The 26,085-nt window shown below is 39.8% G+C and overlaps 1 protein-coding gene across 4 annotated transcripts; it reads right to left on the bottom strand.

Annotated features, from left to right (window-relative positions):
- Positions 1-1,504: 1,504 nt before the first annotated feature.
- Positions 1,505-25,641, bottom strand: LOC309490422 (protein NLRC3-like). Of its 4 annotated transcripts, none has more exons than XM_082159578.1 (18): positions 25,511-25,641; positions 24,792-24,922; positions 24,577-24,684; positions 21,473-21,589; positions 20,757-20,846; positions 20,590-20,661; positions 18,481-18,597; positions 17,978-18,073; positions 17,811-17,882; positions 16,780-16,817; positions 14,894-16,688; positions 14,202-14,375; positions 13,746-13,919; positions 4,515-4,688; positions 4,187-4,360; positions 3,917-4,090; positions 3,343-3,516; positions 1,505-3,195 (listed from the first exon to the last, which is right to left on the bottom strand). In XM_082159578.1, exons 2-18 carry the CDS (start codon positions 24,833-24,835, stop codon positions 3,066-3,068), a joined length of 3,723 nt encoding a protein of 1,240 aa, XP_082015704.1. In that variant the 5' UTR covers positions 24,836-24,922; positions 25,511-25,641; the 3' UTR covers positions 1,505-3,065. The 4 variants fall into 4 exon arrangements, with proteins under 4 accessions (XP_082015704.1, XP_082015705.1, XP_082015706.1 ...); XM_082159579.1 differs by having other exon boundaries at positions 24,792-24,905; positions 25,511-25,638; XM_082159580.1 differs by having other exon boundaries at positions 24,792-24,866; positions 25,511-25,622.
- Positions 25,642-26,085: the final 444 nt, after the last annotated feature.

Below are 26,085 nucleotides of genomic sequence, written 5' to 3'. Positions count from 1 at the left end.
TAAACATTTTCAGTTCTCAACCAAACAATGTTCAGTAACACCTGGTCAAACTGTCTTTAATGAAAACAAAAAGCTACTTACCGTACTTAGCGTGACTCTCGAGATCAAGAGCTCAGATGTGCTCCTTCTGCTCTATACCCTTCATATTTCAGGAAGAAAAATACACTAACCAGCCTTTACCCCAGCAACCCCAGGAAAAAATAACTCAAACACAGGCACAGAGCTCCGACTTCATTTATTTAACATGACAGTAAGTCAACTTCAAACTCACACCCACTCGCACTGCATCTATGCTGTGTTATCTATATAAATCATGCAGAAAACATGCATCAAATTTTAACTGTGTATGGGATGGGAATGTTTTTTCCATATGGTCAGGATTCAGGAATTGTAACCACACTCTTCCACATTCATGCTCAATTTCAATTTAAAATGATTACAAAATTGAACCACTTCTGTAGATTATTTGTACATTGACCATGACTTACTGACGTTATAATTTAAGCTTGATAATCATGAATGAGAAATGTACTAATTAGCTAAATGACTTGAGATGAACAATAGCAACTTCTTGTCCATTTCTTGGTTTTAAAAAAGAATTCTATATTTGACTGCATGGCTAATGAATTGTTTACAAGTAACAGATATTGTGTGTTTAATCTCAGGTGTGACGAATCTTATTTGTAAAAGTGGGGATAGGTGCCAGTGTTGCTTAGTTAGGACCAGTTTACCTGCTCATGACGCACCCCAAAGGGTTAGACCTTGTGTTATTATTATTTTTCTTTGGTTTACAGCACTGGCTGGACAGCATGAAATTAGATGGGGTAATAGAAGTCTCCGAATCATATAAACACGGATATTGTTTACTTTTGTTAATTATGAATTCACAGTTTAGTATTGCCTGCATCATGTTTGCATGAGCAGTGTTTTAAAAAGAAATACACTTTTGTAGATTGTTTGTTTTAGAAATGAAGTTTGCCTTAATAGACCATTTATTTGTTATGCCAAATTAACTATATTCTATTGTTGTATTTTTCAATTTATTCCTGTTTTTTAAACACTCTCCTAGTGCAGTGATTCGAGGTTCAAAGCAGTTTGTTTTGTGAATGAGACGCATGCAGGTGCTGTTAAACCAGTGTAGTTTGGCATTAAATGCACTCACAAATAAATAAATCGTAGCACTTTTCAATGAAGTAACTTAATTATTTAAAAATACTGTATTGTCAAAAGCTGGAAATGCAATATCCCGAACAAAAAAAGCCAAAATTTTGACCAAAGTCCAAATATATAATTGTTTCCATGGTATAAAGTATTGTGTGGAGAATGGTTTGCTACTATTAACCAGAGAAAGTTTGGGGAAACTCTGAATATCAACATGTTTTCATGTTAAATGAGGAAAGACACACTGCAATGACTATAATGACTATTAATGAATGATGCCCCTTTCTTATTTCATAAATAAAAATTAAAATTAAAGATTTGATGATACTGGGTCATTTTTTTGTGTATCTTCATTAGACAAATGTCAACATTTGCATTTTTAAACATGTAAGAGCAACATTACAGCTTGAAGAAACAAAGGCAGCTTTGACATATCTTGACATAAAGAATATGATAATAAAATGTGTACGCCATGCAGCAAGCCTCCGACAGATCCTGTGCTGCCCTCTACTGTTCATTCAGAGACTCACATCATTATTCTTAGTTTCATTATTTTGTAAACTAAATACTGATAATGCTTCATTCTACAATGACTATTATTTGATGATATTAATATCAATAAATCAATGTGTGGCACAATGACAATTAATAATACAACTACAAAAGGAATGTATGCAAAGACAAACTTTGATGATGACTTGACAAACCCTTGTGAAAAAACAAGTTTACGACACTGTTTCCAATTAAAAACGGAAAAACTTTTTATGCGTTTTGGCCATTCATTTACAGGACAGCGGCTTTTTGGGGGCCTGCAAACGCAAACTGGATTCAAAGGGCAAGTTTTTGAAAACGACACCATTAGATTAATCAATTCTGTAGAAGTATTGTTCACATGTTTACTAAAGTAGTTAACTTATGAAACCTTATTGTAAAGTTTTACCCAAATATATTTAAATACATGACATACTTGTTTCAATAGAAATTGCATTGAAGTAAAATTTACTATACCTGCTTATCTGTACAATCAGGTGATTGCTAGGGAATAGTGGCTAGTTGCTAGGTGGTTACCGGACGGACAGATGGATAAATAAATGATAGAGTTGGAATTTTAGGATCTCAGAAGAGGTAGTAGTTTACAGTAAATACTGTATAAACATTCACATTTTGCCAAGTCAACATATTTAGCAGCTGTCGCACTATAATAAGCAAAAATCTTGCTAGAATTTTAACTTTAAAATAATTTATACTTTAAAACTGACTATATACAACATATGTACTACAAAATGTACAGTAATACTTCATAAAAAAATGTGTTTGTTTGAAAAATCAGTCTTTAAGATGCAGCTGATGTGGAGCTCTTAAAACACCCGTCCTGCTCATCAAACCTGCTAATCCTCATAGTTTCCCTTGAACCTAATCTCCAATCATCTTATGACATTTTGTTCCTGCTCAAGAACAGTGTGATTCATTCAGTCCAGTGATGCCATATCACGCACATGGTGTATTTTCCATACCGTTGCTCAATACTATTTTTCTACACTATTGTCCTTTCCTTGCTGGTTTGAGTAATTCACATAATGAATGACACTGAGACCTAGAACCGGTTGCATAAACTACTAGACTAGTCTTATAAGTCAATCTTTTTTTTTTTTTTTTTACTTTAAGACTATTTTAAAACAGTTACATAAAAACATAGATGGGTCTAATTTTATATACTGAAAAGTAAGACTGATTACCCCTAACTAACTGCTAGTTGGTATAGTTCTTAGACATTCTTAATATAATGGCTATGTTTATGCAAGTGTCACACTTACAATGACGATCTAACATATAGCTCTCCTTCAGGACTGGTTTGATGTAACACAGCTGGGAGCAAACTTGTCCAACTCACTCAAAGCACTAAATTATTTTCTTAAGAGCATACGCATATGTTTTTTTTGTTTTTGTGCTGTTGATTTTGTTGGATCTACAAGGAGAACATCCTGTGTGTGAGGGACATTCGTTGGCGTCTGAATTGTTGTTCCATCCATGAATCTATGAGATGGAGAGACAAAATCAGCCAATCCAATCTTGTCTTATAATTTAAATAAAAATGTTTTTTAAATGTATAAATTATCATGGGGTGTTTTATGGCATAGCACAATGACTATACAGTCTGTATGCTGAGTTTCAAACACTTACTCCAGTTCTTTTAGTTTACTGTGTGGATTCTCCAGCAGATCTGAGAGCAGTTTAACTCCTGAATCTGACAGTTTATTTCCTCTGAGATCCAGTGATTTTAGCTGTGATTGGTTAGAGCTGAGAGCTGATGCCAGAACAGCACATCCCTGTGCCGTAAGCCCACAATATGTAACACTGCAAAGGGTTGTGCAATTATAACAAGATTACTTTAAATCACATTTTCTAATCAAGTAAAAACAGACAAATGTTCTGTGTAAAGTATAGATCCATCTACCTTTCAACACATTGTTCAATTTGAAAATTAGAGTAACAGTTCACTAGCAACAACAAGGTGTAACCTATAATGCATTGTAAATGATCCACACACCACAAGTTACTGTTAATGACAGTATAATAAAAAAGCACAAAACAAAACAGATTACTGCAGCATATTTCCGCCTCCTTCACTCTCCCTACAAATGCAGAGCTTAGAGAATCCCCAAACATGGGTCTCAAAGTAACATACACCCAGCCCATTACAAAGGGTGGGTAAATAATGGGAGAATCATTATTGGGTTAAAGAAAACGTTATTACCTCAATGACTGCAGTCCTGATAGGAGATGACACACTCCCACTGAAAGCTGCTTTAAACCTGAGTCAAGCAGGTTATTAGCACTGAGGTTCAGCTCTCTCAGACTCGAGTGTTTGGATGTGTCTACATAACCCACCATCTGACAGCTTTCATGTGTTAGACTGCAATTATTCAGCCTGAGGAAAGCATAAAAACAATGAAAATGTTTTAAATATCCATACAGTTTCATTTGTTAATTGTGAGATGTTCACATGAATCTAGAGGCCTGTTACCATAATCTCTCTAGACGAACACGTGGGTCTTCAAGCACAGGGAGGAGATGCCTTACTCCTGAGTCTGTGAGGTTATTAATGCTGAGATCCAGCTCTCTCAGGTGTGATGGGTTTGACTTTAAAGCAGATGACAATGCAGAACATCCTTTGGCTGTAATTTTACAGTCTGATAGACTGCAAATATTAAAGGCAAACACACATGAACTAGTGTCATTTGATACACAGCATGTGACATTATTTCCTCAGAATCAGTTTGTTAGCACCATGTTTTTGCCCTGTGGGCTGTGTGTTAATCTACTTGATTAGTCTACTTGATTAATTGTAATACCTCAGTTTCTCAAGCTTGCAGGAAGGGTTCTTCAGGCCAACACAGAGCAGTTCCACTCCTGAATCCTGGAGGTCATTCAAACTTAAATCTAAATGTTTCAGGCTTGTAGAGGGGGACTGAAGTACTTGGGCCAGTGCGGCACAGCTTTTTTTCGTCAGTTCACAGCCTATCAACCTAAAAAAATAATAATAATAATTAAAAAAAAAGCCTCTAGTTTATATTTGTAGACTTTACGACATGACTGCTGTTTTTCATCTGCCTACTAGTAAGGGGCTGTTAAGGACTATGCACATAGTATGCACTGCGTTCGGAAAGAAAAGGGGGTATAGCTATTGTGCCCAATTTCTCATCTGCTACCCTTTTTAGTGTGGAGTTGATATTAATGTATTACATAGATACAGATGAAGAGATACACCACTCTGGATACTCATCAATATGGAGGTCAGAACAAAATGCTCTTTCAGTGTTCATAGGCAGGACTGAAGATGTGAGTGGGCATGATCGCTATTGCACCTCACTCCCTCATCAGTTGCCTGATCGCTGTTCTGATATTGGGAGTATGTAGCATATTATATATAGGCTGTTACAGAAGTGGAAAGCAGGTAGTGATGAATGGGCATGACTGCTAGCAGAGTCCCACTTTCCCATTGTTCAGCCTGTCCGATAAATGCGGAAGTTGCATTTTGTTTTCCCATGTAGTCATGTACGAATGGACTGTACAACAGAGGAGAATGTAGGAGGCATACACCAGGCAATGGAAGGACAAAGCATAAAGGTGGACATTGTCACCATTGTGAATAATTCTCTCAGTAACATTTGGCTACAGCCTAGCTGGTTTCACAGCACAGGCATTTTTTCAGTATTGCGGAGTGGGTATTAATATTCCAACGCATTCTCATCCTTGGGCGTCATAATACTGACGCTTTTGACATTTCGTCTACATCGAACGCACATGGCACCCTTTAGCGTCAATATGAGACGCACAGAGCTTTGTTCGGTAATGGGTAGGTTTAGGTGTAGTGTAGGAATAGGGTTAGACCGCTAGGAGGCGCCTTCTGGCCCATCTCTATCTGCGTCTCATATTGACGCTAAAGGGTGCCATGTGCGTTCGATGTAGACGAAATGTCAAAAGCGTCAATATATGACGCCCTAGGATGAGAACGGGCTGAATATTCCCATAGTATTAACTCCATGACGCAATGTTGATTTCCTCTTTGAAAGGGAAAATCTAGATCATGCATTTAACCTGGTTCCCTGAATGTAATGTATGTAACACAGTTGACGGTTCCATTGCCACAATTCAGCCATACCTGCCCGTCTTCCTTCAGACCCTAGGCATCCTTTTATAGTGCAGGGGAATTACAGTTAGACCACATAAAGAGACCAATGTGCTCAATGAAGACGAATGAAATTGAAGTTCAATCGGTTGGCAGAGATTTTACTGAAAACAAAGTTCCCCTCACTTCCAAAGGCCATAAAAAATGAATAAGAGGATCCAGCCTCAAACTAACTAAAGATACAGAAACACTAGTACTTAAAGTTTTATGAATAATCAGTTGATGTCATTCCTACAGCTTCTGATAGGTTAACAATACAGATAATTCTAGCAGCATCATCCAAACATGGTATATGCTTGACGTCAGCAAAAAGTGCCAAAAAGCATTGGTTTTCCTAAAAGCATTGGTTTTCAGTGTGAATGCAGCGAAAAACACACAAAACACATCTAAAACGAGAAGGAGCTTTGCGACTGACTGTACAACTACATATTTTTAAAGACTGCTGAAAGCTACACAACAGAGAAGCAAATTGATTGCTGCAATTCATAGAAACAACTGGACCCCAGGCAGCGAAAGGTGGATTTGCAGTTATCGTTGAGCACGTTTACCTGCACACCAGTAGGCTTATAACTCACAAATATCAGCTTATTGAAATAAACAGTTTTCCCCATTTACACACAAACCAGTAACCATGACAACGCAAGTAAAGCGCTGCATGTTTACATGACTTTATTACTAGATTAGGCCATGCCCCTGTGTGACGACAAAACAATAATTTGCGTGTCTGAATCAGAGTATTTCATTTGTCATGTCGGTTGTGATATTAAATGAAGCTTGCAACATATCAGCAGGAAACTTACAGCTCGTATATTATCCTCTATTATCAGTTACAGATGTAGCGTTTGGACTGAACCAATTCTACTTCTGCTGCATGAGATGAGAGGACATTTCTGTCAGGACCACTATCGTTTTGACAAACGATTGACAATTAGCATACAGTTAGGATTGGCGGTATGGTTCTGTTCTGGGAAAGAACTCCCTGCGCATCCATGCAGCCTAGCATGGATAAGAGCAGAGAGAGCAGCAATAACCCCCTTAGGGTGAACAGAACAGAACCAACAAGAATGTATTGCAGATATCATTAATTCAAGATTTTAAAGAACAACATAATTCGAGAATTTATTCTGATTCAAAGGGCACTCAGAAGGCCAAATACTGACTGACGAAAGGAGGAGCTGGAGATGGAGGAGGGTAATTAGCTCCTGAGAACACGATAGCTGCTGATAATACTGAAGGAGCTTATATGTATACAGTGATAGGCGTCGTATTCCTATAGGTAGACGTGGATCTGCTGAGAGTCAGCTGAGAGCTTGACTAACCTTGACCTGCCAGAACTGATGTTATGCTTAATTTCTGTCAGGACCACTATCGTCAAATACGATTGACAATTAGCATACAGTTAGGATTGGCGGTATGGTTCTGTTCTGGGCAAGAAATCCCAGCGCATCCATGCAGCCTAGCATGGATAAGAGCAGGGAAAGCAGCAATAACCCCCCAAAACAAAACCATATGCCAATATCCCCCAACATAAACTGACAGCGAATTTTCTGGATGCCCTTCTTTTTTTCTTTTTTTTTACGCACTGCCCTCAACATGACTGATGCTGATAGAATGGTTAATACATCCTGATGTTAGTGGCATATGTTGAGCGCTATAGATCCAATCTTATGGGGGAAGCATCACCCCATCTGGAGCAAGCAAGGACACATTGCAACAAGCGTATTGCTGTAGCCAGTTTAACAGTGTATGGGATCTATTGGGGGAAGCTTACACCGCTAGCGGCAGCAAAATCTGATATAAGCATGCTGTATAAATGTGGAACTATTGCTAAAACTAGTGTTGTATGGCAGGGGAAGCATACACTCTACAGCAATAGCTCAGACTAGCGGCAACAAACTGGTACAACAACCATGTTGTATAATGACAGAACTATTGCTAAAACTAGTGTAGTTTGGCAGGGGAAGCATACACCCTACAGAAATGGCTGACTAGCAGCAGCAAAATCTGATACAACAAGCATGTAGCATAAGCACAGAACTATTGCTAAAACTGGAGGTGCTGTCGAGAGGAGCATGAGTTCTGGAAACCAGGTCCGGTTGGGCCAATACGGCGCAACAAGACCTGCCCCTCGTCCTCCCTGACTTTGCACAGTGTCTGTGCGAGAAGGCTCACTGAGGGAAACGCATACTTGCGCAGGCCCCGGGGCCAGCTGTGTGCCAGTGCATCCGTGCCGAGGGTTCCGTCAGTCAGGGAGTAAAACAACTGGCAATGGGTCGAGTCTGGAGAGGCAAACAGATCTATCTGTGCGGCTCCATATCAGCTGGACCGCCTGGGTATGGAGACGCCACTCTCCCAGAAGCGTAGGCTGTCGTGAGAGCACACCAGGGATGTGAATGGCACGAAGCGACCTCAGATGCTTCTGACATTCTGACATTGGAGGAGATGGCGGTCGAGTTGCGACATGCGGCGAGAGCGTAGACCACCTTGGCAGTTGATGTACGCAACGGTCGCAATGTTGTCCGCACAGACCAGTATGTGCTTGCCATGTAGCGGCCCTTTGAGGCGACCCAGCGCAAGGCGTACCATGAGCAACTCGAGGCAATTGATGTGCCAATGCAGTTGAGGCCCCGTCCACAGACCTGAAACTGCATGCCTGTTGTACGTGGCCCCCCAGCCGGTGGCAGAGGCATCCGTGAAGACCACAGCATGCATGGACACTTGTTCTAGGGGAACACCTGCCCGTAGAAACGAAGGGTCAGACCACGGGCTCAAGGTTTGGAGGCAGTGCGGGGTGACGTGCATCCGGTATGTGCTGCTCTGCCACGCCCATCTCGGGACTCAGCCGTGAAGCCAGTGCTGAAGCGGTCTCATATGAAGCAATCCGAGCTGCGTTACTGCGGCTGCGGATGCCATATGCCCCAGGAGCCTCTGAAAAAGTTTCAGTGGGACCGCTGTCCTGCTCTTGATTGTACTCAAGCAGTTCAACACTGACCGGACGTGCTCCTCTGTGAGTCGTGCTGTCTGGTTGACCGAGTCCAACTCCATACCGACATAAGAGATCCTCTACACAGGGGAGAGTTTGCTCTTGTCCCAGTTGACCCGAAGGCCCAACAGGCTGAGGTGACGGAGCACCATGTCCCTGTGTTCGCACAACTGATCCCGAGACTGAGCCAGAATCAGCCAGTCGTTGAGATAGTTGAGAATACGAACGGCGTGTTCTCGGAGTGGAACAATGGCTGCCTCCGCGACTTTCGTGAAGACGCGGAGCAACAGGGACAGCCCGAAGGGCAGAACTTTGTACTGATATGCCCGTCCCTCGAACACAAACCGCAGGAACGGTCTGTGTCGAGAAAGATTCGAGACATGAAAGTACGCGTCCTTCAGGTCGCTCGCTGCAAACCAATCTTGGGGACGGATGCATTCGAAAATGTGTTTCTGCGTGAGCATCTTGAACGGGAGGTTGTGCAAGGTTCCGATTCAAGGTTTGCAGGTCCAAGATCGGCCATAACCTCACCGCCTTTCTTGGGTACAATGAAGTATGGGCTGTAGAACCCTGTCTTCATATCGGCTGGAGGAACCGGCTCGATCGCGTCCTTCGCCAGTAGGACATCGATCTCTGCCCGCAAATTAGCCGAGTCTGATGGTAGGGATGAGCCAGAGAGACGGGCTGGGAAGTGCTAGGCAGGCTCCCAGACACCGTGCAAGTGGGACCAATCGGACCACAGACGTACCTGGAGTGGGGCAGCGAGGTGGAACACAGGGACTCGGCTCGGGAGGCACTGAGGCGGCCCGAAGCGGAGTCCGAGTTTGTTGTGCCACACTTACCTGGTTCCAGGGTGGGGCAGAGAGTGCGTAGGAAGGCTTGGTGGCGTCCCCGAACCGCACACTGCTGCCCACTGGCGATGGAAGAGGGGGAAAGGAGTGGCAAGGCATGGGAGCGTCGCTCACTGCAATCTGCGCCCTCTTGTGACCCAGAGATGGAAGAAATTGCTCTTCTAATGAAAATGTGGGTACAGCGATAGGGTACAAAATGAAACAAAATATTCTCCACCCGGTCCTCCTCCAGGGGAGGGAGAGGTGCGGACACTATATCCCGGAGAGCAACTTCCTCCATCGCTGGGTCGCCCGTCTCAGGGCCGCTTGCCCTTACGCTTGCCGTCTGATTTAACCGGCGCCTGGAAGGGCTGGGCACTCCTCTTGTGGCCGGCCACCTCCTGCCTGGGTGTAGGCTGCTGCTTAAGCTGAGCAGGAGCGGAGGCAGCCGCAGGGGGGTGCCACAGCGTCGCCGAAGAGCCCGGCCAGGCAGACGGGGCGTTGAGGAACCGCACTTTGTCAGGCTCACGCATGTCTGCCAGGTTCAGCCACACGTGTCGCTTCTGGACCACTAACGTGGACATTGCCCGACCCAGGGAGCGTGAAGTGACTTTCGTCGCATGGAGGGCGAGATCCGTCGCTGTACGAAGTTCCTGCATAACCCCTGGGTCGGAACTACCCTCTTGCAATTCCTTGAGCGCCTTGGCCTGGTAGACCTGCAGGAGCGCCATGGCTGAGTACGACTTGTCCGTGAGAGCGGATGAGAACTTACACAGCCAGGAGGCGAGGCGTGGATTTCCCCGCCAGGAGGTAGCGGTCTTCATTCGTCAGCAACTACATACGTCATAGTGAGCTGACGAAGGGGAACTAGTGTAGTTTGGCAGGGGAAGCATACACCCTACAGCAATAGCTCAGACTAGCAGCAATGAAATCTGATACGACAAGCATGTTATATAACCATAGGACTAGTATTAAAAATAGTGTAGTTTGGCAGGGGAAGCATACACCCTACAACAATAGCTCAGACTAGTGGCAACAAAATCTGATAAGACAAGCATGTTATATAATGTAGTTATATAGTATAGTTTGGCAGGGGAAGCATACACCCTGTAGCTCTGAGTCATATGCAGTGCGCAGCTAAGCAATGAAGTACAGTGTGCTTCCTCATTGTGTGTGTGTGTGTGTGTGTGTGTGTTCATCTGAGCTTCATTGGTCTGTCACTGCTTGTCAATGTCAGAATATTTGATATGACCAATCAAATCAAAGTAGGTGGGCTTTATGTTCACAGAAGCTGCTGAACACGAATTTTAGCAGAGCGACTCGACATTTCAGTTTACGGTCAAGATATATAATTTTGTGCAATTTCATTCTTAATGTCTTAACAAGAGGGAATCTGCACTAATATTCAGGGAATTTCGCATATAGATTAGTGGTTCTCATGTGTGTAAGCCTATATAAAATGGAGAGTGATGTCACCAGTCGAAATAGCTGTACCCCCCGAAGCTCAAGGTATAATTCGAATACTGATCGAATTCGAATACAAAAAGAAATAAACCAGATTAACAATGTCACAGCTTAAATATATACAGTGGGTACGGAAAGTATTCAGACCCCCTTAAATTTTTCACTCTTTGTTATATTGCATATTTGCATTTTTGCTAAAATAATTTAAGTTCATTTTTTTCCCTCATTATTGTACACACAGCACCCCATATTGATATAACTTTATGATATAAAAAATATAACATGGTCCTAAGTATTCAGATCCTTTGCTGTGACACTCATATATTTAACTCAGGTGCTGTCCATTTCTTCTGATCATCCTTGAGATGGTTCTACACCTTCATCTACACCTACACCTTCATCATTATACTGATTGGACTTGATTAGGAAAGCCACACACCTGTCTATATAAGACCTTACAGCTCACAGTGCATGTCAGAGCAAATGAGAATCATGAGGTCAAAGGAACTGCCTGAAGAGCTCAGAGACAGAATTGTGGCAAGGCACAGATCTGGCCAAGGTTACAAAAAACGTTCTGCTGCACTTAAGGTTCCTAAGACCACAGTGGCCTCCATAATCCTTAAATGGAAGACGTTTGGGACGACCAGAACCCTTCCTAGAGCTGGCCGTCCGGCCAAACTGAGCTATCGGGGGAGAAGAGCCTTGGTGAGAGAGGTAAAGAAGAACCCAAAGATCACTGTGGCTGAGCTCCAAAGATGCAGTCGGGAGATGGGAGAAAGTTGTAGTAAGTCAACCATCACTGCAGCCATCCACCAGTCGGGACTTTATGGCAGAGTGGCCCGACGGAAGCCTCTCCTCAGTGCAAGACACATGAAAGCACACCTGAAGGACTCCAAGATGGTGATAAATAAGATTCTCTGGTCTGATGAGACCAAGATAGAACTTTTTGGCCTTAATTCTAAGCGGTATGTGTGGAGAAAACCAGGCACTGCTCATCACCTGTCCAATACAGTCTCAACAGTGAAGCATGGTGGTGGCAGCATCATGCTGTGGGGATGTTTTTCAGCTGCAGGGACAGGACGACTGGTTGCAATCGAGGGAAAGATGAATGCGGCCAAGTACAGGGACGAAAACCTTCTCCAGAGTGCTCTGGACCTCAGACTGGGCCGAAGGTTCACCTTCCAACAAGACAATGACCCTAAGCACACAGCTAAAATAACGAAGGAGTGGCTTCACAACAACTCCGTGACTGTTCTTGAATGGCCCAGCCAGAGCCCTGACTTAAACCCAATTGAGCATCTCTGGAGAGACCTGAAAATGGCTGTCCACCAACGTTTACCATCCAACCTGACAGAACTGGAGAGGATCTGCAAGGAGGAATGGCAGAGGACACCCAAATCCAGGTGTGAAAAACTTGTTGCATCTTTCCCAAAAAGACTTAAGGCTGTATTAGATCAAAAGGGTGCTTCTACTAAATACTGAGCAAAGGGTCTGAATACTTAGGACCATGTGATATTTCAGTTTTTCTTTTTTAATAAATGTGCAAAAATTTCAACAATTCTGTGTTTTTCTGTCAATATGGGGTGCTGTGTGTACAATAATGAGGAACAAAAATTAACTTAAATGATTTTAGCAAATGGCTGCAATATAACAAAGAGTGAAAAATGTAAGGGGGTCTGAATACTTTCCGTACCCACTGTATATATATATTTTTATATAATTACATATAATTTGATTGTATAATTATTATATATAATTTGATTATATAATTATATATAATTTGGGGGTTGGAATTCATACATTCATTTCGTATTTAAACAAAATCCTGTCATCCAGCCATCTCCTCCCTTCCTCTTTCATCCTCATCACCAAAAATGTATTTTAGGTTGACAGATTAATACAGTACAAAAAGCATAAAAAATGTATGATGTTGTAAAGTAATTTTGTATTTTCTGTTCACCAAATGCTTTATAATGTTCGCCATTGCTTCAATGCAAATAAACAAGCGCGCCGGCATTTGTTGTGTAGTGACGTGTATGTTCAAGTAAGCCAGATTTACACAGATTCTGCGCAATACGCTGTAATTAATATATCATGATGACTCACGGGTTGAACATTTGTCCTAAATCTGCACAGGAACTTACCCGGCTTACAAGAACTTACCCAGCAAAGTGAACATAATAAGTAAGCTGCCAAATTGGCTAGTGATTTGACAGCGTTACCCGCCACAGTTGATTTTTACCACATTTGACGGGTTGGCGGGTGTTAATTTCAAACCCTGCCACCAAAGCCGAAGTTGTTCTGACTGGCTTGGTGGGCAATGTCAGGGCCTTTAGGGACGATGCAAACTGAGGAGAGAGATAGCTAGCTAGCATATCTTCCTCCTTAGGCATTGTCCCATAACCGTGCTCTTTGTGGCCAACTATTGAGGAATAGTGTGATGTTTGTGCACTGTGAACTCGATAGGAGACCGGTTTCTTCCACAATCTCGACGCCTCAGTGTACGAAACCTAGACTGTTTTTAAAGTGAGTAAAACATTTTCCACTGCTGTTGTACCCAGTAGGAAGCAATAGTTATATATAAATTAGTGCCCTCTTATTACATATTAGAACTTACCTTAATGTCTCCAGTTTACAGCTTGTATATGTCAGCACATCAGAAAGCATTTTCACACTTGTATCGTGTGGATTGTTGTGTGTCAAATCAAGTTCAATTAAGTAAGACGGGTTTGATCTCAAAGCCGAGGCCAAAGAGGCACAGCCGTCTTCACCAATGTTACAATTGAAAAGTCTGTAACAGCAAGAAAGAAAAAAATCACAAATTAAATATGTTAGTTGTTTCTCCTAGATAGCAATGTGATAAAATGGATGACAAATGGAGACTTTTAATGTTCCTTCTGAGTAAAAACCCATCAATGATCATTTTATTTTCATACCACAGCACATCAACAGGTTTTGAGACTCAATGCAATGACGTATAGTTTGTAATTCAGCAATTAGCAAGCAGTTTGCAATTTATGCCATTGTAAATCTCTTCAACATCCTATACCATGAGTTTGAGTCTACTTCCTACCTCAGTCTGTCTAGTTTACATTGAAGATTCCCCAATCCAGCAGCAAGTTGGTTTATTCCTGAATCCTGAAGATTGTTAGAACTCAAATCCAACTCTCTTAGACATGAGAGACTTGAACTAAGAACAGAGGCCAGGCCGGCACAGCTTTTCTCTGTCACATTACAACACCTCAGTCTGAAGGGAAAAGATTCAGAAGATTCACCAACTATATTTGAAATTACATTACAAGAAACACATAACTGTTTATCTCATCTAAGTCCTAAAACTTGATCTGCAAAGGTATGTGAATGTATCACGTTACATGAGTACTTTTACATGCTACTGCATTCTGAAATGTGTCCAAATACAACTCATAACAATACAAATATGCGCTGTATTCTCAGCTTTGCTTCAAAGGTTGCTATATTTTTCTTTTGGAAGTCAACTGTCATGGCAAAGGAATAATTTGAAGAGAATCTTTCTGTGCAAGTTAATTAAACTTAGTTGACATATTTACAATTAGCTATATGAATAATAGTACATCCAGTTTAATCCCTTTAAGGTAATTTTATCGCAACCTAATACTGAGGTTGTTATCAACGCAGTAATACAAGAAAGCATGTTAAGTATGTTCAACAGGACTGCATGCTAGGAATATGCTAAACAAGTGTACACATCTGTGTTTGCATACTTGAGTGGCGTGAGATACCTACAGAACTGATCGAGATGCTTTGATTACTGGCAACAGTCTCAACACTCCCTCATTCGAGGTCATGCTCGGATGAATGAACTTTGCCAAGTCAAAAACATCCAGTTCTTCAGCAGATGTCAGCAATATGTAAGCCAACGCAGAAAAACGTGAAGGAGACAGCTTTCCACCACAAAAACCCTGTGAATTTATGAATTCCTGGACTTCCTCAACCAGAGAATCATCTTTCAGTTCACTTAGGCAATGGAAAAGACTGATTGCCTTCTCTGCTGAAGGGTGGTCCCTGATTTTTTCCTTGATGTATTGAAGTGTTTTCATATTGCTTTCAGCATCGCTCAGCAGCTCCAACCGCAGCTCCTGAAGAAGAGTCTGATTGGACTCAAGTGACAGTCCCAACAAGAAGCGAAGAAAAAGGTCCAAATGTCCATTGTCACTTGCCAGAGCCTTATCCACAGCACACTTCAGAAATTCATGCACTGATAGTTTTTTTAAAGTACTTATGATTTTAGCATTTGTCGTCTGACTGAGGACATTTCGCTGCTTGTTGACAAACACAAGGAAGGCATACAATGCTGCCAAAAACTCCTGCATACTTGCGTGTACGAAGCTGAAGACCCTCTCCTGAAGCAGTCCTGCCTCTTCTCTAAAAATTTGGGTGCAAACTCCTGAATACACAGATGCAACATTGAGTTCAATGCCACATTCCTTCAAATCTTCCTCATAGAACAATAAATTACCCTTTTCAAGTTGTTTAAAAGCTAGCTTTCCAAGCAGCAATGTGGTCTGGTTTTCCAACTTCAAACCTTCTTTGGAAATCCCATCGAATTTGTGACTCCCTTGCTTGATCTGGAAGATTAGGAAGTGTGCGTACATTTGTGTCAGGGTCCTGGGAATTTCACCACCATCAGAATCCCGAAACATCTTTTCAAGAACTGTAGCTGATATCCAGCAGAACACTGGGATGTGGCACATGATGTGAAGGATCTTTGAAGACTTCAAGTGTGAGATTATTCTGGAGGACAGGTCTGGATCACCTATTTTTTTGATGAAGTACTCTTCTTTATGGGAGTCATTGAAACCTCGTACCTCGGTTACTCGGTCAATGAAGTCAGGTGGTATTTGACCTGTTGCAGCTGGTCGTGAAGTTATCCAGACCAAAGCGGAAGGAAGCAAGTTCTTGCAGATGAGGTTTGTCAGTAGGACACCGATTGAGACTGATTCTGTCACACTGGAGCAACTCCTGTTGTTTTGAAAATCCAGAGGAAACCGACATTCATCAAGTCCATCAAAGATGAAGACTATCTTGTATTTGTCTGAATGTAACACTTCTGCGTCTATTTTTAGATTGAAGAAGCGCTGAAGAATGTGTATCAGACTAGTTTTCCTTTCTTTAAATCCATTCATTTCACGAAAAGGAAGTGGAAATATCATCTGGACATCCTGGTTGGCTCTCTCCTCAACCCAGTCCAGTGTGAACTTTTTCACGGACACTGTTTTCCCAATGCCAGCGATTCCTTTGGTTAGTACAGTTAGGATTTGTTTAGTAGATCCGGGAAAAGCTTTAAATATATCATTAGCCTTAATTGGTGCATCTATTGTGGCTGGATTTTTAGATACCATCTCGATCTGTCTGATTTCATGTTCCCTGCTGTGCTCACTGCTTCCAACATCAGTGATATAGAGCTCTGTGTAGATGTTGTCAAGCAGAGAGGGGCTGCTGTGCTCTTCATTCCCCTCGAAAATGCACTGACACCTGTTCCTCAACATCCTCTTAATCTTACATGTCCAGATCAGATCCTCTGTAAAGTTTGACATAAGATGTAGTTAGAATCATTTAAATATTTAAAAATATAAATTTAAAGATTCATATGAAACCACTGAAATGAATACCATTTAGAACATTTGACCTTAATTCCTTCTGCTGAGTTCTGAAAGAAAAAACGGGTATGTAAATGCAATAAATAAATAAAAAATCATCATGATGTTTAATGTTGCCATGTTTTATTTGTTGATAATGTTAAATAACTTTATATTAAATGTGAAGTGTGTAATTCTTCTAATATTCCAGCTTAACGTTGCACAGTACGTGTTTTGTGTTTATGTTGCACTGGCAGACATTTTGGAATTATACTGACACCTAACAGCATAAATTACACACAACTAAACATTTTTAGTTCACAATAACATTGCAAAGGAGCTTTATTCACAATCACTAAATTACACACTATACCTCTAAAAAAATAATACACACAAAACTTTTTTTATTTTGCATCATCTGCTGTATACCTACCATGGAAATCCAGAGTTCTTGCGAGAGCACAAGTTGAATTTGCTCAGCGAGTTACTCTGGCGTCGAGTAATGATGCTCATTAAATATGCCCTTGTAGCCGAGCTGCACCAATCACATCGGGTTATCTGATATAGGCGGGCCAGAGGCGAGCTAAATAGATGAGGACAGCGCAGTGACGTTGAAGTCATTAGTAAACATTGCGAGATGCCTATGGATGAACACCAGTTGTTTGAAACGACTTTGGCCGCTACAATGAACGAGTTAGACTTGGCTTTTTATCTAAAAGAGGAACAGAAGACGCCGCTCGAATCGTTCCTTTGCAAGAAGGACGTTTTTGCTGTTTTGCCGACCGGATACATTAAGAGTCTAATCTACCAGTTAGCTCCGCTGATAGCTAAGCGATGTTGTGATTGGTCGTAGGGTTTTCCAATTGCGTGCAGTGAGATTTTCAAATGCATGCTTGGTGCCGCCCCTCGAGCTGCCATGTGAGTGAAGAAGACACACTTTTCTAAAGACTAATATAAATATATGCTTTAAAATGCACCATAAGCATTTGTGTTTACTTCTCTATCAGACAAACACACTAAATTGTTTATAATTGTTTAACACATTGCTTCACATTAACACATACGTCAGTTCTGTGAGGATTGGTTCTCTTCTGAAGTTGTTAGGATCATCCATTGACTGCTTATGATGAATCAGCCTACAGTGAAGAAATTATTTAATGAAGGTTAAAATCTTATAACATAATTCATGTTTGAGGCAGTATTCACATGTTTATTAGAAAAAGGGTCTCACTTGTGTTCAGGGATTTCCTTCTTAAAGTATACCGGGGAAGATTGATTGCCGAGAGACACTTGACTCGGTTCAGCGTGTTCCTTTGGCTTGTTCAAACTCCAAAAACAAAAGAATGAATTATTACATGAATGAATGAATGAATGAATGAATGAATGAATGAATGAATGAATGAATGAATAAATGTAGTTCAGTGCTAACACTTTAGGCTGTGTTGTACATTTCTGTTGGATGAATGCAGTGCATATAATATTAAATTAAAAAACAACTCAAACCGTAAAACACTGAAAAAACATGTTACGCTGATGTTTCATCTCTTGGATTAATAAAGAACATTTATATTGTTATTCCTCATCTACCGTCTTCCCTTGGACTAAGAGTGACAATAATTAAGCAAAACGAGCACATTATAATTTTGCCCATTAGCCTTCAGTCGCTATACGTGCAAAAACGATTGACAATGTTTGGGCCACTTATTCTATTCGCTGAGGTCTGTTTACACATACTTCAGTTCTGTGAGGATTGGTTCTCTGCTGAAGTTGTTAGGATCATCCATTGACTGCCCACTTTTCATCGATAAACCGCTTGGCAAAGAAAAGTCAGAGTCCGTGCGATGAATCTGCCTATAATGAAGAAATGACTTAGAAGCAAAAGTATCCCGTAACCGTAACAATGATAGAGTAATTAGTATTGAGCTCATCATGTGATCTAAACATGACTCCATGCATGAGGCGACCCACTCCATGTAAAATAAAGCAGCTTTAATTAGGCTACCGAAATGACTTGATCTCATGTATACAATATTATTAACATATTTGTATGTATTACTTTATGTGTAAACTTTGTAATGAGAGGAAATTAACCACTTTTGATATTCATAAACTATGACTATAAGCCATAATGCTTCTGAAAAGTGTAAGCATTGAGCCTTATGTATTGTGTAAACAAGCACAATCTTACACTGGTTATGATAAATAGCCTCATTATGTGTACGTTAAAGGTTGTTTAAAGGGATAGTTCACCCAAAAATTAAAATTAGCCCATGATTTACTCACTCTCAAGTCATCCTAGGTGTATTTGACATTCTTCTTTCAGACGAATACAATGAGAGTTAGATTAAAACATTTCCTCTTCCAAGCTAATAAACCCTAAAAAGTGCATCCATCCATGATAAAAATACTCCACACGGCTCTGGGGGTTAATAAAGGCCTTCTGAAGCGAAGCCATGGGTTTGTGTAAAAAACAAAACAAACATATTTATAACTTTATAATGTAAAATAACTAGCTTACGCCAGACGACCATACTCATACTACACAAGTCGACTTCCGCCTCAAGAGTAACCCGTTTCCTCTGAGCTTCCGCGTTCATCATTACGCTGTGCGTCGGGTCGGGGGTTAGTCTTCCACCGTAAACCGATGCGTACGGCTGTCTGTCGGGAGCTAGTGATTATAGTTTATAACGTTTTAAATATGAGTATTTCTCTTACACAAACCCATGGCTTCGCTTCAGAAGGCCTTTATTAACCCCTGGAGCCGTGTGGAGTATTTCTATCATGGATGGATGCACTTTTTGGGCTTCACATTTTTTTCAGCCATTCACTCCCATTATAAAGCTTGGAAGAGCCAGGACATTTATTAATCTAACTCCAATTGTTTTTGTCTGAAAGAAGAATGTCATACACACCTATATAAATCATGGGCTAATTTAAATTTTTGGGTGAATTAAGGTGAGATTGAGATTAAGGTTGGTGAGATTGTACTAGTTCGTGCGAATTACTACCAATTCGCCAAAACATACTATCAAAATGAACTGCCATGAAATTGTGTTGTCCTCTCACAGTCATTATGGCTTCTGAACATATTTATGGCAGTTATTTGGTGCTCAACACTATCGTGCCAATTTATAACTATTTGACTTTTTTTTTAAATTGGTGTATGAATTCATTTGATCTTGTTCGTGCATTTCTTTGCGATCTGCTTACGTCCTACTGCTGAGAGTTAGGTGCATGCGTGGAAATCATAGTAAAAAAATGTTGGTGCAAATCTAATTGCACAAATTCATACAGAATCGGCAACTTCCTGTCTACTTTTGTTGTACTGACCAGAGCAAACACTCCTCAAAATGTCTCCTTTGGTGTTTTACGGAAGAAAAAAATTCAAATGGGTTTGTGATGACATGATGGCAAGTAAATGATGTCAGAAATTATACTCCTGTATTCCTTTAATTATGCAGCATTATTAATATTTGTTGATAATGTTAAATTATTTCAACATTTTAAAGAAACATATCAATGTCTGTGCATCATAAGCAATCTGTAATATTATAGTCAGCTGTGTATATGTAGGCCATCAGGTTTAGGCAAACTCTTCACTAACACAATTTGCTGTGCGAGTGAGATACATGCTCTGGTCTGAAAAATAATATAGAAATGCATCAAACTTTGAGGCACAACTCTTCTCTTTTGCCATGTGAGTGAAGAAGACACACTTTTCTGAAGACTAATATAAATATATGCTTTAAAATGCACCATAAGCATTTGTGTTTACTTCTCTATCAGACAAACACACTAAATTGTTTATAATTGTTTAACACATTGCTTCACATTAACACATACGTCAGTTCTGTGAGGATTGGTTCTCTTCTGAAGTTGTTAGGATCATCCATTGACTGCTTATGATGAATCAGCCTACAGTGAAGAAATTATTTAATGAAGGTTAAAATCTTATAACATAATTCATGTTTGAGGCAGTATTCACATGTTTATTAGAATAAGGGTCTCACTTGTGTTCAGGGATTTCCTTCTTAAACGGGGAAGATTGATTGCCGAGAGACACTTGACTCGGTTCAGCGTGTTCCTTTGGCTTGTTCAAACTCCAAAAACAAAAGAATGAATGATTACATGAATGAATGATTGCATGAATGAATGAATACAGTAAATGTAGTTCAGTGCTAACACTTTAGTCTGTGTTGTACATTTCTGTTGGATGAATGCAGTGCATATAATATTAAGTTAAAAAACAACTCAAACCATAAAATAGCCAAGGCCAGGTCCAGTAAAAAGGGCAGTTAAAGGTCATAATTGTCACGTTTATGTTCAGTTAGTTTCGCTTTTATGGACTTTTAGTTTGTTTGTCTTCAGTCACATGTTTCAGTTGTTCAAGTTTCCCGTCACTCATCAATTTCCATGAACACTAATCAATCATCACTGCTGTTTGTCATTATGTTCAGTACCATTGAGTATAAGTTCCTCATCTCCCTCATTGGTTTTGTTTGTGTGTTTTGCACACGTTACGCTGGTGTTTCATCTCTTGGATTAATAAAGAACATTTATATTGTTATTCCTCATCTACCGTCTTCCCTTGGACTAAGAGTGACAATAATTAAGCAAAACGAGCACATTATAATTTTGCCCATTAGCCTTCAGTCGCTATACGTGCAAAAACGATTGACAATGTTTGGGCCACTTATTCCATTCGCTGAGGTCTGTTTACACATACTTCAGTTCTGTGAGGATTGGTTCTCTGTTGAAGTTGTTAGGATCATCCATTGACTGCCCACTTTTCATCGATAAACCGCTTGGCAAAGAAAAGTCAGAGTCCGTGCGATGAATCTGCCTATAATGAAGAAATGACTTAGAAGCAAAAGTATATCGTAACCGGGTTTACAGTGATAGAGTAATTAGTATTGAGCTCATCATGTGATCTGAACATGACTCCATGCATGAGGCGACCCACTCCATGTAAAATAAAGCAGCTTTAATTAGGCGACCGAAATGACTTGATCTCATGTATACAATATTATTAACATACAGTGCTATGCATAAGTTTAGACACCCATGCTAAAGTTGACTAAAAAGAGGAATAAAAAATCATATTTTGGAAATTGAACTTAATGCCTTAATTAATTTTTTTTTGGAAAAATCCAACCTTTAAGGACACCAATTTTCTTTGTGAATGAATAATGTATCGTAAATAAATAAATGTTCTTCCTTAAAATACAGGGTGCATAAGTCTGGACACCCCTATGTTAAATTCCCATAGACGCAGGCAGATTTTAATTTTTAAAGACCAGTTACTTCATGGATCCAGGATACTATGCATCCTGATAAAGTTCCCTTGGCCTTTGGAATTAAAATAGCCCCACATCATCACATAGCCTTCACCATACCTAGAGATTGGCATGGAGTACTTTCCATAAGATCATCTCTCAATGCAAATCAAACCAGCTACTGAAATAAAACCATGCCAATCTCTAGGTATGGTGAAGGCTATGTGATGATGTGGGGCTATTTTAATTCCAAAGGCCAAGGGAACTTTAGCATGGATGTCTAAACTTATGCATAGCACTGTATTTGTATGTATTACTTTATGTGTGAAACTTTGTAATGAGAGGAAATTAACCACTTTTGATATTCAGAAACTATAACTATAAGCCATAATGCTTCTGAAAAGTGTAAGCATTGAGCCTTATGTATTGTGTAAACAAGCACAATCTTACACTGGTTATGATAAATAGCCTCATTATGTGTACGTTAAAGGTTGTTTAAAAGGATAGTTCACCCAAAAATGAAAATTAGACCACGATTTACTCACTCTCAAGTCATCCTTGGTGTATTTGACATTCTTCTTTCAGACGAATACAATCAGAGTTATATTAATAAATGTCCTCTTCCAAGCTTTATAATGGGAGTGAATGGCTGGAGAAAATTTAAGCCCAAAAAGTGCATCCATCCATGATAAAAATACTCCACACGGCTCTGGGGGTTAATAAAGGCCTTCTGAAGCGAAGCCATGGGTTTGTGTAAAAAAAACATATTTATAACTTTATAATGTAAAATAACTAGCTTACGCCAGACGACCATACTCATACTACACAAGTCGACTTCCGCCACAAGAGTAACCCGTTTCCTCTGAGCTTCCGCGTTCATCATTACGCTGTGCGTCGGGTCGGGGGTTAGTCTTCCACCGTAAACCGATGCGTACGGCTGTCTGTCGGGAGCTAGTGATTATAGTTTATAACGTTTTAAATATGAGTATTTCTCTTACACAAACGCATGGCTTCGCTTCAGAAGGCCTTTATTAACCCCAGGAGCCGTGTGGAGTATTTCTATCATGGATGGATGCACTTTTTGGGCTTCAAATTTTTTTCAGCCATTCACTCCCATTATAAAGCTTGGAAGAGCCAGGACATTTATTAATCTAACTCCAATTGTTTTTGTCTGAAAGAAGAATGTCATACACACCTATATAAATCATGGGCTAATTTTCATTTTTGGATGAATTAAGGTGAGATTGAGATTAAGGTTGGTGAGATTGTACTAGTTCGTGCGAATTACTACCAATTCGCCAAAACGTACTACCAAAATGAACTGCCATGAAATTGTGTTGTCCTCTCACAGTCATTATGGCTTCTGAACATATTTATGGCAGTTATTTGGTGCTCAACACTATCATACCAATTTATAACTATTTGACTTTTTTTTAAATTGGTGTATGAATTCATTTGATCTTGTTCGTGCATTTCTTTGCGATCTGCTTACGTCCTACTGCTGAGAGTTAGGTGCATGCGTGGAAATCATAGCAAAAAAAATTTGGTGCAAATCTAATTGCACAAATTCATACAGAATCAGCAACTTCCTGTCTACTTTTGTTGTACTGACCAGAGCAAACACTCCTCAAAATGTCTCCTTTGGTGCTTTACGGAAGAAAAAAATTCAAATGGGTTTGTGATGACATGATGGCAAGTAAATGATGTCAGAAATTATACTCCTGTATTCCTTTAATTATGCAGCATTATTAATATTTGTTGATAATGTTAACTTATTTCAACATTTTAAAGAAACATATCAATTTCTGTGCATCATAAGCAATCTGTAATATTATAGTCAGCTGTGTATATGTAGGCCATCAGGTTTCTTGTGAGGCAAACTCTTCACTAACACAATTTGCTGTGCGAGTGAGATACATGCTCTGGTCTGAAAACTAATATAGAAATGCATCAAAAGCTGTTACATTTAGAATTATTATAATTAGAATTGTTTAACACATTGCTAACATACTTCAGTTCTGGACGGATTGGTTCTCCACTGAAGTGTAAAGGATGTTTCATCGACTGCTCACTTTTCATTGACAAACCGCTGGGCAAAGAGAAGTCAGAGTCCTCACGATTAACGACGGGGGCAGTCATGGCCTAGTGGTTAGGGAGTTGGACTGGTAACCCAAAGGTTGCTGGTTCGATTCCAGAGCCGGTGGGAAATGACTGAGGTGCCCTTGAGCAAGGCACCTAACCCCTAATCGCTCCCCGGGCGCCACACAAAGGCTGCCCGCTGCTCTGGGTGTGTGTATCCACGTTTGCAGTGTGTGTGTGTAAACTACTCACTACTCTGCTCCTAATGTGTGTGCATTAACTTGGATGGGTTAAATGCAGAGGTCAAATTCCAAGTATGGGTTACCATACTTGGCCGTCATGTGTCACTTTCACTTTCACTTTCACTTTCACTTAATCAGCCTAAAATGAAGAAATGTTTTAATGGAAACAAAATTGTAATACTTGTTTGAGGCAGTTTCCACAAGCTTATCAGAGATGGGGTCTATGAGCTCACCGGTGTTGAGCGGTTTTCTCCTTCAGTGTTAAAAGACGAGACAAAGACTTGTTTCGCAGTGACACATGACTTGGTCCAGGTGAAGCAGGTTTATTTGGCTTTTTCAAGCTTTAAAAACAAATCCAGAGCTGGTACTTTATGATATGTTTTATATTTATGATGTTTTGAATCAAATCCAGATATAATCAGATGAATAAACATGAAACAACTCAAACCTCAAATCATCCAGTTCAACCGCAGGCCCTCTGTCTCCACTCATTTTACTGTTGGACCGACTAGTCACGACTAGTCTAGATCAGAATACAGGCATCAGTTAAACATCCTTCAACCTGCGACAACAGACACACTACACTGATGTAAATCACCACTGAAAGAGAAACCAGTGACAGAATTCTTCTTTTCATTTGACACAGATTTGTTCCCACAATGAAATGAGTTTTGGGTTTAGTGTTCAATGTGTAAAATCAGACATTGTTTAGAAAATGTATTTATGTTTCATTATATATACAAAATATATATACAATATATACACAGTATATATCTCTTGTATATATATATATATATATATATATATACAAGAGACGTACAATTTTCTAAAATAGCATTTGTAGTGATAACTATTGAAAGATAAGTATGCATAATATGAGCATATTTCTTTTCTGAAACAACTTAAAACTCTTATATTTTAATCTTTACCTTTGTTGAACATGTGAAAGACAATGTAACAGTGTTAAAGTATCTTTAATTGTATACAAATATGTTAAAAAAAAAATATATATATATAATAATGCATGATATAGTATATAGATAATCATTACCCTGAACACACACAGGTCTGTCTGAGTTTTAAGAGCCATGATACTTATAACTGTTGCTACAGTATGTTATATAAATTGCATACATGTTAAAATTGTAATCATATTTTATTACTCACCTCACAATACGGATTTCTGCTTACTTATGAAAATACAAACATTTTAGCTCCCCATCGGTTCCCATTTCTCTGCTTTCCTGTTTGTGAGTATTATTTTTCTTGTCACCTTTTTCTTGTTATATAAAATGGAATGCAGCTCTACTACATTTTACCCTTATGAACCATGATGAACAAAAGATTCTCTTAAAGGTGCAACCCACAATTAAAGCATTAGCAATGAAAACTCAACTCGCTCTCATGCCTCTTTTGAGCTTGTATGAACTTCCTCCTTGGAACACAAGACTGATATGCCTAATACTACCTATAAATGACAAAGTGTATACATGTGCCAAAATGTGCAATATACCACAAAATATGCTGCACTGGATTTATTTTAACATTGCTATTAAATTGGACTGTCAAAATGTAAGAAACTTTTATGTAAACTTCATTTAAAAATACAAAATGAAAATAAAAACATTAGAAAAATGTTTCAAATCATGTACACACACAAGACATGAAGGCTCCAGTCATCAGCAGCAGTGTTATTAACACTAAAAACCTGAAAAATATAAATATTTTTATAAACATTATGA

The sequence above is a fragment of the Leuciscus leuciscus genome (genome assembly GCF_965113295.1).
Source record: "Leuciscus leuciscus genome assembly, chromosome: 25".
Lineage (NCBI taxonomy): Eukaryota > Metazoa > Chordata > Actinopteri > Cypriniformes > Leuciscidae > Leuciscus > Leuciscus leuciscus.
The sequence above is the reverse complement of the archived record's forward strand: the minus strand, read 5'-3'. Positions and strand labels throughout refer to the sequence as shown.